The following is a 12,500-nucleotide window of genomic DNA, read 5'->3' as shown; positions in this document are numbered from 1 at the left end:
CGCTGTGAGGAAATGTGTGTGTGTGTGAGGATGGGAAGCACTTCTGAGGAACTCTGCTGGCTGTTGACTCACATCCTGAGCCCTGCCAGTTCCCATGGCACCGACCCCGGCAGGATGAGCTGAGGGAGCCTCGGCCCTGCCCACAGCCCCGCAGGCTCCGCGGGCCGAGGGGCACCCAGAGCTCCCTCCTGGGGACGGGGCCCTGTCAGCCGCACACGCACATGCCAAGGCTTTGACTCACGGGCCAAAACCCCACCGGATTTAGGGACAGACTTTTCAACCCAGCCGTGCTGACTGCAGAGGACAAACTGTGCGTACACAGGCTCGCAGGAGAGCAGCTGCTTTTACTCTTAGCAACCTCCTGCAAGTATTGCAACAGAGGTGCTCAAGGCTCATTTTTGTTAATTCCCCTTCCCAGGCCTGTTAGGAGCATGCCAGGGATTCCCTGGGCCCTGGATCCCAGGCAGAGCTGTCTCCATCTCAGTTTTATTACTGAGTAATTAAAAAGGCAAAAAGCGTGTGGATAGCGCCCATGCCGTTTGGATGACTCACTCCTCTTCCCTTAGATTGCTCCAATAAATCCCTCACTTGTTGTAAATGCTACGTAAGTTAATAAATAGTGACACTTAAACCAAGTTGGCCCTTCCCTTTCCCAGCAGGAGACACACATTTATCCCAACTCACACATGTCCCAACCATTTCAGCTGCTGCTGGGCAGCTCAGCACACTAACACACCCCTCTCTACCCCACATTTGAGATCCATGCCTAAACACTCATGGGAGAACTCTTCTGGAACATGATACCATCAATTTTGGGAGGTAGAATTTCAGCTGAGCATCAGCTTTGCAAAACTGGGGTGTCATCTTTTAACAACTGCATTTCCCAACTTCATCAGCAAATATTGCACCTCTCACTTCCATCAGACAAGCAAGGAGGAGAGTCCATCTGTTGTCAATAGAGATGGAGCCCTTCAGGCTTAAATTTGCATAAAGTAGAATATATAAAATGAGTACAGTGGAACAAAGCTTCTTCACACACACATGCACAGAGAAAAAAAATATAACAGTGTTCTCTTTATACAGATAATCAAAATTATTTTGAGAATTCTGGAATCAACACTGATTAATTTTGACACCTGAAGTACCTTGCTGCATTCACTGTTGGTATTTCTTGGAATGGGAGAATGAGGAGTTAATAAAAGCAAATTTGGGTCTCTTCAGGCCCAGACAGGGCAATTAATCATACCTCTTACTGATTAAAAAACAAATTAGAAAAATAATCAGTCACAGTGAATCATTAGGACACACCCACAGTCCAGTTAGTACTGCTGGATTTCACGCACACTCATTTGCACCAAATAAAATACAGCCCCTAGGGCTAAGACTGTTCAAGATCCCCTGTTCTCAAACAGCTCAGACTGCACCTGCAATGGTGCTGCATTAATGTAAGAGTCTGCTGGGTGATGCTGGAAGAAGCTGCACGTCATGGTTAGAAAGGAAAAGACTTCAAAGCAAAAGTCTCAGCCTTTTTCCTGCTCACCCCCCGCCCTTCATGCCTTCCGTTCTCTTACCCCACCATTTCAGGGAAGAAACGATGGTGATTTAGGCTCCACATACCATGTGCATCAAAGAATTCATCATCTGAGCTGTCATCTGAATCCCTGGCAATGCTCTGCATCCTCCACTCGGAGATACTATGGCGCGAGGGACTTGCTGGAAAAAACAAAAAAGCTTTATGCGAAACGCTACATCCACAAGACAGAGAGTTCCCAACATGATCTTTGCTGGAGGAAGAATCATGTGTTCTCCAAGAAAATTCACTGCTGCAATATTAAAAAACACAAAACCCCGATGATGCTGGTGTGATGTCAGTGTACTGCTTTACAGATCCTGTTTGTTTACTGTTGGTAGAACCTGCCAGCAAGATGCTACATTAAAGCAAAGCTGCTTGGATCACTCTTCTGCTATTTTGAATGGCAGCTATTTATAATTGTTAGTAGGACGTGCAAAATCAGCTGGGTTTTAAAGTTTGCAATTAGGAAGGAAGCAGGCTGATTGGAAGCTCTCTCTGTGCCTCTCATCAGCACACAAGCCATGCCTCTGCTCCGCTAACTTTCGGGTGGGTAGCTCAGCAGAGCAGCCTGGAGAGGAATAATCTGTTTTCTGGAAGGAAATTGCTTCCACACAAATTGGATTAGAGATCTGTTTAAACTTTAAACTTGAATGATTTAAACAACATGCTATCTGACTACTTCAAAGGAAGCTGTCGGAGCAGCGGTCCTGACAGAGCAAGGAGAAACCCCAAAGTCCTTTTAGTGCTGTTTGCCCTCCTGTTCCCACACCTACCTACTCCCTTTCACTTTCGCCTCCAGAGCTCTCTGAGCTAAATATAAGCACATTATGGCTTCTTCTTTTCTTTTTTTCAGATATAATTTAGCAGCCATCCAGCCCGAGCACTTCTCGGCTGAAGTTGTCTCAGAACAGCCGCCTGCTGAGGGGAGCGCTGTCCAGAGAGCGATGGGAGAGAGGGTTTGTCCCCTCGTGCCTGTGACACAGAGCACACAAAGCACTCACAGCAGCCACCTCACCCAGCAAAAACCTGAGGAGACTGACAAGTTCTCATTTAGCATGTACAAGAGCCTGAAAGGCTCCGGTTACTGTGACAGCCGCACGAGCCGTTTCGCGCTATTGTTCCAACAGAGTTGAATATAGAAGTAAAATTCTCCTTATCTCCCACTCGGCTGTCACATGAACAAGGATGGAGACCCTGTGCAGAGCCAGGTAAGCACAGCTCAGCAGCCCCAGCACCCACCCTGCGAGCAGCCAGCGAGGAGGTGGCGGAGCAGAGCTCATTCACGCCCCAGTGACGTCAAGGCACTCGCATAATAGTTGCTAAAAATAGAGCACCTAATAACACATGGGAGGGCAGCAAGGGTCCTGCCATCACCAGAGGTCTCGCTCGGCTGGTGGAGAGAAGGAAAAGCTTTGGAGAAAAGGCGTTTTTTCAGCTGGAGGTGGCGGTGCGTCGCGACAGCCCTCCTTGCTTCCATATGGTAATGTGCTGCCAGCATGAAGGAGGATTAAAATATCTGTGTGACGTACTTCCCAGCACATCACAATTAATTTCTTTCATTACTTTTCCTTGTAAAAGCTGAGACATTCTGCAGTTGAAAAGAAATTCATGCTCTGCTCCCAGTGAAAACCTTCAAGTGAAATTCTGAGAGGTCTGAAAACTCCAGCTCCCAGTGAACATGGCAGCAGTGGAAAAGGGGGTTTGTGCAAAGAGTATAATGGGACATGGGTGCATCAATATAAATTCCTGGTGCAGGCAAAGTAGCCAGTATTTTTATCTTTATGCAGTGATTTATGAAGCATCTGGTAGGTTCTTCCCTGGGGCTCACTCGAGTGAGTCATCGCAAGGTAAAACTACTGCTCCTCTCTCATTCACCCCGCGATGAAATCAGTGATGGAGTGGGAAATAAAAATGGAGACTCAGCTCCCAATATTTAGAGCATATGATAGATGGAGAAGCTTCACTCACCCAGATGTTCCTTCCACCATCACTGGAAGAAATGCTGCCCCTTGGGGTTTTCATGAGGTTTTTCTCCCTCCTGCAGTGAGAGCTGCAATTTCCCTGCTCCCTGCAGCACTTGGCTAATCAGAGAGGGAACTGCTGAGGGTTTGAACCTTGTGGCTGTAACTCACCAGGGAGTCACCCCTCTGTACAGAACAGTCCAAAGAAGGGAAGTACAGCAAAACCAGGTGAGTCCCAAGGGAGAGGTGAGTAATGAAATCCAAGCTCAAAGCTGAGTCTTTACAGCGTATCCACAGCAGAGCTTTAACATAGAAATCCTGAAAGCTTCCTGAATGGTGTTTCAAAGGCAATGTACAGTCCCACCAAATCCCAGGGTGAGGTTTTGTCTCCAAGCAGCTGCTGCACACCATCACCAGGGGAAGGCAGCAGCCTCCATGTACCTTTGGGGGTTCCTGCCTTAATCTCCCCAGTAGCTGATGAGATGTTTCACTGTGTGCAGCCCCATGGAGCCAAACATACCTCCTGGAATGATAGGGTTCTTGTGGCACAGAAGGTACCTCTGTGACACAGGTATCAATGATAAGCAGATATCCAGAAGGGAACACCATGGAAGGGCCTGAGAAAGCCACCAGTGGCTCCTGAGTAACAGGGACTAACTCTGTGCTGCTGGCTGTCTTTTGAGCCCCAGTGCTGCCAGCCAGCTCCTGCCTGCTTCTCTGTGGTGTTTTTACAGATTCTGTGCTTTTGACACTGGCAACTCTGCCATGTGACACTGAGTCACAGTTATGGGATGAATAGAAACCTTCCCAAACCCAAACCAGGTCACCTGAGAAGACTGAGCCTGCAGCACCACCAAAGAAGGCCTCTGAGCTAACAGGACTCATGGGACTAACACACATTATCCCAAAGGCACCTGCCACAAGGAGACATGGCCCAACCCCCCAAAATCCCAACCTCCATGAGTTCAGAAGAGCAAGTCACTGGCAGCACCTTACCTCCCCTCTTTGAAGAGCGTGAGGACTTGGAGGAGGTGGACCATTGCTTGGTGAGGGACCTGCCCGAGGCCGCGTCGCTGTTGGCAGAGGCGTCCTCGGCGTCTGCAGGTGACCCCGTGCTGGGCTCCACGTCCTTCTCCCCAGCAGTGTCCTTGGCACCGTGCTGCTCTGGGTCATTCTCACCACAGAACTGGGCCATCTTCTGGGCCAGCATCAGCTGGGCCTCCTTCTCCAGCTGCCGGATGTCCTCGATGGTGAGCCCGTACCACTCGTCCTGCCAGCACCAGGCCTGCCGGTGGGCCCGGACCATCACCTTCCTCAGGCCTGCAAAGCCAAAACGTCCCTGTCACCAGAGCCACAAACTGCAGCAACCAAGGTGCTCCCCTCCCAAAGCCTCTCAGCACCACGGCAGGGACACTACAGAGACATCAGCCTGCAGTGCTGCAGTGCAGGACCTTCACACAGTCAGGGTGGCAACCTGGCCACTTCATCTACTTCATCTCCTTAATTCTTCCTAATCAACCTGAAATCACTGAAATCAACCAGTCTTGTGTCACTGGAAGGGGAAAGGGATTTTACCTTGGAAAGGGATTTTACCTTGGAAAGGGATTTTAAACTTGGAAAGGGATTTTAAACTTTTAACTTGCAAAAGGATTGCCTAATTTTGGATGGAAGACTTTGCCTGCCTGCTCCACCAAGGAGGAACCACACACAGACCACAGTTTCAACTCCCTGAAGTTCTAGAAGTTGCAACATTTGGATCCTGGCTTCAAAGTGAAATATATTACCAAGTAATAAATAATAGAAAATAGATAAAAAGCTACTGATTTTTTGTTGGCTTTTTTTTTAAATCCTGGAGAGTTTCAAATCATTCCTTGATGGATGCTCCACAGCCCTCCCCAATTGTTACATTACAGAAGCACATCCCACATTCCTGTCCTTGGAAACCTGTTTTCTGCACCTGGTTTCTATGTATCAGTAAAACAGCATCACAAATTGGAGCTTCTGAGATAATGGGATAAAAAGCAAAGTAAGGGAGGGAATAAAGATGCTTTATTTTGCAGATACCATCTGTCTTCTGCTGCAAGAGAAAAATGGAGTGGGTAAAGCCAATTTAAAATATTTCAATGTATCACATATCTGAAAGGAAGAGCAGCCTCTGTATCAACACACAATGCACCTGAAAAGGCAACAGATACTCTCCCTAAGACTTGGACTCACTCACTAACATCATCATCCCCAAGACTTTTCAAACATAAGAGTCACTCAGGATTTTCACCAATATTATTCCTTAAAAGCTCACAACAGGTCAAAACTCCAAACTGCTATTTATTCTTGATGGGATCACACAGCAGTAATGATGCTTTCAAAGCTTCTCTAAATACCGACCAACTGATCCTCACGAGTTTTTTTTCTGATAATAAACAATCAATTAATATTGCCCCCTCTTTAATTACTGGGAAACTGAGGCAGGGATGGGCTGAAGGACAAGCCAAAAGCCCCAGTGGGATAATGAGAGCAATCAACAGGCTACATTAGAATCATTTAGGTTTTGGGAGCTGCAGATTGAGCTCTCTAAGCACCACCATGAGCAAAGCCATCCCTCACAAGGCACTCTCCATCTCCAGGAGCATGGCCAAGGGAATGGTCCCACCATGAGCAGGGTTTCTGAGGTGCTGCCAGCATCAGGAGCTTCCCTGCTGTACAGAAAACCTTGGATCCCACCACTGCCACAGCTTCTGCGATGTTCTGCCTAAAGATCCAGTTTGCTTCCAGCAATCATTTTTGTTTGTTTGTTTTCTTAAACACATAAAAAGAATGGTTTTATATCTTCATCTCCTTCCAGATCTGAGCACTTTATTGTGTGTTCTGCTCTCTGGTCAGTCCTCAATGCCACCAGTGCTGCCAAGCCAGGCTGCCAGGAGGAAATGGCCACTGAGATCAGCAGCTAATGCCACGGACCAGCTCAACCTGAACTTCATTTACACAGTAAGATTAAACCTATCAATATTTGATGTATTTTGCTGACTGACTTTCAGAAGGGAGAGGCAAGTTTGAGCCAGCAGAGTGTGACCTTCTGGGGCAGAGTGACAGCCTTCAGCACCTTAATTCTGTTCGACCTGAGCTGAGACTCAGAGTTATTTCCCCTGCCAGATTACTTTTTGCAGAACTACAGGAGAATGTTTTAGCCTCTTCACCTCCTGTTATGATTGACAACCAGCAGAGCTTAAAAACCAAGATTAAATTTACATCACACCCACACTGAAAGCCAAGAAAACATTTCTCTTGCTGTCCCCACCACCCTTTGGACTTCCACACCCACAGTGTCCAATTCCACCTTGCCTGGAACACCTTGAAGAGAGACAGTGATCAGACACACAAGTGAATGCTGCTCTTATCCCACAGCTTCCCCTGTTCAAGGGCTCAGCAGGCTCCACTCCTGCTCCTGAATCCAGCCTTGATGTATCAGTGCCCCAACTCCTCAGAAATTCTCTGTGCAGAGGCACAGATGCCACCAACCACGTATCTGTGTTTTAATGGACTAACATCACAGGGAACATGAAAACCACCTGGGGGTAAAAAAAAGTCTCTTGAAGTTCCTCTCTGCCTTCTTAGATCTCAGACATCACCTGCACTGCTTCCTGCCAACCCACAGACCTCCCCATGTGCCCTGCTCACATCCCTTTGATTAGACATCCCAAACCACCCTCCCTTAAAGCTCTGCTCCTTTGAAAATGGGATGGCACCACAGGCCTTCAGAGCTGCTGTGCCTCTCCCCCTCCAGGTTAGTTAAGAAGTCCAAAACAGAGATTACTTTCCCAGCATTTGGCCTTCACCTGGGATGTGCCAGCTGCATTTCTCTTTCTTAAACACAAGGAGAAAACCTGGGGGAGAATGAGGCTGTGCAGGTACAAAAGAAATGGAAAAATAAAAGTCATGGCTTGCAGAAAAAGCTTCAGTGCAGGGAAGAGAACCTGAGGGGCTCCTCTGTGCACAGCAGTGGGCACTGAACTCCTGCCCAGCCTCCCAAGCAGAGACCCAGGGAACACAACCCAGCTACAGGGAGCCAGGATCCAGCCACAAATGACTGACCTCACCTGTCCAGACACTGCTGCTCTCCCTGTGCAATGGAAAAAAATAAATCTCAAAGCATTTTTGTATCAAAATCCTAGAGAAAAACAAGTTTTTTATTGGAAAGTGAAAAGGAGGGGAGACACCAGACCCAGGAAAGAGAGTAATTGGGAAAAACTCTCTCTGGAGCAGATGCCCATCAGCAGAGTGCTGAGGGAATCTGTGGCCCAGCTGGCTTTCCTTTTTCTCCCTGGAAGGAGAGAAGGTGTAAATGTGTCCTACTCAGCCACAGAAGTCCCTGTCACACACTGGCCCAGCTGCAGCACAGTTGGAAGTTTGCCTTGCCAGCAGGTTTTCCCCCTCCACCAACACGCCCCAAGCTTATCTGAGCCTCCTTCCCCAGAATCAGAGGAAAACCCCACAGCCTCATCAGGCGCCTCACTGAAGTCACCCAGAAAAAATGGGAAGAGGTTTTTTGACAAGGATGCAGCTACCAGCTGGTTATCAGTCATTAAGTAGACTATCATTTCTCCAGAGTGCAATGCTTTGTTAAAAAAACAAACAAACAATAACACCACACATGCACAAATGTGCAGGCTGAGTTCAGAGCGCCCGTCATCATGTGTTGATTTAATTATTGTAACATTTCCCACTGTGCTGTGCAGAAAGATCATCTGTGAAGAGCTGAGCAGGGTGCAAACATTTAAATCATTTGATTTCCAGCTCACCACCTCAGCAACTCAGAGGCTGGTTGAATCCTTGAGGTGCTGACTGCTGTAAATGATTTGTGGTGCTGGACTCCATCATACAAAAGGAAGTGTAAATGACCATTAAACAAGCCAGGGCAGAGAGGTGCCTGCATGTGAAATTTAAAAGCCTTTGGTCTGTAGTTCTGGACTTGTTTTCCAAGGTGAAATTAAAGTAGCAAATGTAATAACAACTCAACAGAAATAAATCACAAAACCCACCAACAAATTCTGCCCCTAATGCCCTCAATATCCAAACAAAGCAACTGTTCAGATTCCCATTGCCTCTCTACCCAGAAGCAACCTCCAAATAATTTTATAATTCACAATTTCCTGACAGCAAATACAGGATGCCTGATTGTCCACGTGCAACACCATTTCCCTGACAGTCCCAAGAGATCCCTTAACCTGGCCAGTTCAATCCAACCCAAGGCCACCTGCAGCCACACCTGTTTGCTTCCCTGCCCTCCCTTGCTCAGAACCCTCACAAGGAAAGCCCGTGGTCACATCCCCATCACGCCAACAGCAACCTGCCTCCCCTTGCAAAGACAAAGCTCCACCTCTGGGATCCAGTGGGCAGTGCATGAACTGACTCATCTGAGTGCTTTAGTGAAGCCAAAGTTCTGCAAAAGAGCTTTCAAAAACCACTTCACCACAGTGCAGCAATTTGGGCATATTTAGCCTAGGACACAGTGGCTTAGACAAAGCTCCAGTTACTGGGATGGAACACACTTTGCCACAGTATATAATTAATAACCCATACACAGTCAACACACTTGTTTAACAACAAAAGACTCAGAGCCCACATGCACCATTAGGAAGCAAGTGGGAGCAGAACATTATGCAGTGCCAGTCCAATTAAACTTAAAATCTATGGGAAAGGAGTAAAAAAGCATACAAATATTACAGCCAAGCAGACTAATAGCCCACAATCACAATTTTAGTCTGTGTCTCAGGCTGTCAAAGCACTGAGTAACTGTCCAATTAGTCATGGGAAGGAATGGCTGCTGCACTCAGTGAGAGTGAGAACGTTTCAACACCGGCCCCCAGAGTTCCTCCCTCTGTGCTCAGCAGCCCTTCCCCACTGCACAAGCCATCCATCACTCACCTCACACCTGCTCTTTTCCAACCCATTCTCTAATTTTAGTTTGCTCCACTTAGCGCTGCTCCCCATTGGGCAGAGTTTGGATCTTGCTGTTTGTATCCTTGCTGCCTCGGTGATCCTGCACAGGATGGGCTAATTCCCCAGGAAATAAAGTTTCTCCAGCTGGGAACACATGAACCAGGAGGAAAATGCCAAGGGAGAAGGGGCTGACCCACCACAACAACTCTGGCTCCTGGGAACCTGGCTCACCATCAGGTGCACAAAGTTCTCCAGGTGCTTTTGGCCACACAGGATCTGCACCTCAGCCTGGTCAGTCCTGTTGTACCCTCATCTTTCCAACTTAAACACCCTCATGCATTGGTGGCTTTGCCACAAATGCTGTGGCACTTTGCCCACTCATGGCTTCCCCACAGCTGTCCCAGGGCAGGGGGAGGCCACACAGCTCCTGCAGATACCCCAAGCTTTTACTTTCGCTTTTCACTCTACTTCATCTTGCCTAAAAGACTTCCCTGATTTTATGCATCTTAACTACTTTGAAAAACACTATTTGCCATCTTTATAACAGGCTGGAAAAGCTTTTGAAAGGCAGACAATGAGCTGGCTCTGCTCTGTGCAAAGCCTCAATCAAGAGGGAAATGGCAGGCAATCTTTCACAGAATACAAAAGCAATATTTCTAAGGGACCACAGTTAATCTATGCCAAACACCTCTGAACTGGAAGAGTCATGTGCTCCTTTTTCATTTAACAGATACAATGGAGTTGTTATTCTGCCTCTGTGTTTTCCAGCATACACTAAATTAACCCATGTCACCGAAACACCAAGGGAGTTCAGTGCAGAGAGGCGCTTGTAACACAGCCTACAGCAGGAAAAGCCTCCATCCCTGCCCAAAGAAAAGCAAAGGAGCTGTAAGAAAACAACCTGTGAGCATTCTGAGAGAGGGGCACGCTATTCTCCACTGCTCTAGCAGTGTTTTTCACATTAGCTCCCAGGAGCAATGTGACTACAAAGAGCTTGAAAATTACTTATGCTAGAATCAGGCAGTTCATGAAGACTTGCACATCAAAAGCAGAATCACAGAGGTCATGCAGGAGGATTTACAGTGCACTGGAAGGGGGCAGCATCCTCTACACATCCTTTTTTTTTGCATTTTCTTTGCCAGAGGACAGCCAGAGCTCTGCCTTTCAGATGGGAATGCTCCTTTAAAACACTATTTAGGTTTTCCACTTGGCCATAGAACCAGTCATTTGTGGCAAGGCTCAGAAACCGTATCAGGTGTTTTATAGATTTTCTGCAAAAAATAAATTACTGCCAGCACTGCCAGCACCTGTCCTGTCTCCACTTAGTTACTCCCAGACACATCCAATTCCTCCTTAAAAGCCCTGACCTAACAATGATGCATCCATCAAAGAAGGACACTTAGTCACAACTCAGAGCCACACAGAGACCCACCAGCCCTGTCACAAGGCAGGTAGAAACTAGGGATGCTCCAGGGAGTGGTTTTCTGGAACCACTCAGGATGATGAAGTGAAGCTTATTTCTTTAGGCAGCCCTTCAGGATGGATTTTGGTCACGATAAAGAAGACTGGCAGAGTTTAAAAATGATCTGGCAAGTTTATCTTGAAAAAAAATTTAAAAAAAGGAGAATGCAAGATGTTGCCTACACAGGACTTGAAACCTTTTCAGTGGGTTCACGTGGTTTGGGTTTGTACATACCACGATTATAAGTGACAGAATAACAGGATTTTTTCTGAGCTGACCCACAGAGTCATCAGACCTGAGAATCTCTTCACAGACATGTCTTGGAATGTGATGCATTGCACAGACCTCACCTTCATGTTTCAATTCAGTGCCAGCATTAAGGAGTGAACTGTGCAAGGGCAGAAATGCTCACCAACATCGTGGATAAAGCGCTCGATTTTCGACTGCATCCCCCAGTATCTGAACTCCACTTTACACAGTTTGTATGCACACATGATGGGGTATTTCCCAGGGTTGTTCTTGTACTCTTGAATCCAATCTTCTGAGAGGGGTCCTCTTTTAGTCTTCACTGATTTATAAAGCTTTGGATCCTCCTCAGCTTTGTATTCATGGGGAGGGATAGGATCTTTAACAATATCAATAGGATCTACAGAAAGAGAACAGAAACTGTTAGACATTTCCTTTTCCTGAGCAAACCACGAAAATATCATTTTTCATGAGTTATTTCTATTTTAGTGAGCACCAGAAGCATTACAGCAATTTAGTTTCTTTTTACTTACACTTAAACAACTGATATTTAAATTGTTTATACACTGCTGCTGGGCAGAGATCAGCTCTGCCAGAGGAACGAGCACACACAGTTCCAGCAAACAGAGGCTTTGCTCCAAAGAGATGTTTTTGCCCACAGTAACTGCACATCCACAGCACTCTGGCAGCTCTGCACGCTCTGTCTTTCCAGCTCCACACAGATCTGTTGCACACTCCACCTTCCAGCTTTTCTGATGGCCCTCAGTGCTGCAGCTGTCTCAGCCCAGACAGTTAAACACACCTGCCCTGCTGTGGCACAGACACTGCCCATCAACATCTCTGGCTCCATCACGGGAGGGCACTGGGAGCTCCTCAGCTGCTATTGTCAGACCAGATGTACTGTGGGAAGCACAAAGTTTAACTCAAGTCCTAATGACCAATCCAACAATGGAGAAGTGGAGGCTGCAGCAGGAGTGGAGTGAATTAACATATCCTAAAGACCTGCAATGCCCAGAGCTCAGCAGAAGCATCTGGAGTTTGGATTGAAGGGCAGGATCTCGCTTCCCCAGCAGTGACAGCTCTGTGTGTGACACCTCCCAGTGCAGCTGTGGGACTCCAGCCTGCTCAGCAATGAAACCCTGGCCAGCCAGGCCCAGCAATGAGGGCAGCTGAAGTGAAGTACAAAAATACTTTTTTAAAATCCTTGTGCCTTTCCTCATTAATTCCTTACGTTAACTCAATCTTCTAAAGACAGCTGAGAAGTGAGTCCTAACTTACATGAGGGCAGGACGAAAAGGAGAGGGAACAAAAATTAAATGCA

The 12,500-nt window shown here is 47.1% G+C and overlaps 1 protein-coding gene across 10 annotated transcripts in view; it reads right to left on the bottom strand.

Annotated features, from left to right (window-relative positions):
• PITPNM2 (phosphatidylinositol transfer protein membrane associated 2) overlaps positions 1-12,500 on the bottom strand; it is a 125,205-nt gene that overhangs the window by 34,212 nt on the left and 78,493 nt on the right. For all 10 annotated transcript variants that reach the window (XM_064726496.1, XM_064726501.1, XM_064726502.1 and 7 more), the window contains 3 exons: positions 11,346-11,579; positions 4,531-4,854; positions 1,618-1,713 (listed from right to left, as the gene is read on the bottom strand). In XM_064726496.1, coding sequence (XP_064582566.1) covers positions 1,618-1,713; positions 4,531-4,854; positions 11,346-11,579 — 654 coding nt within the window. The remainder of the gene's footprint in view (positions 1-1,617; positions 1,714-4,530; positions 4,855-11,345; positions 11,580-12,500) is intronic.

The sequence above is a fragment of the Zonotrichia leucophrys genome, chromosome 15 (assembly GCF_028769735.1).
Source record: "Zonotrichia leucophrys gambelii isolate GWCS_2022_RI chromosome 15, RI_Zleu_2.0, whole genome shotgun sequence".
Lineage (NCBI taxonomy): Eukaryota > Metazoa > Chordata > Aves > Passeriformes > Passerellidae > Zonotrichia > Zonotrichia leucophrys.
Note: the sequence above shows the minus strand (reverse complement) of the source record. Positions and strands in the feature narration are given on the sequence as shown.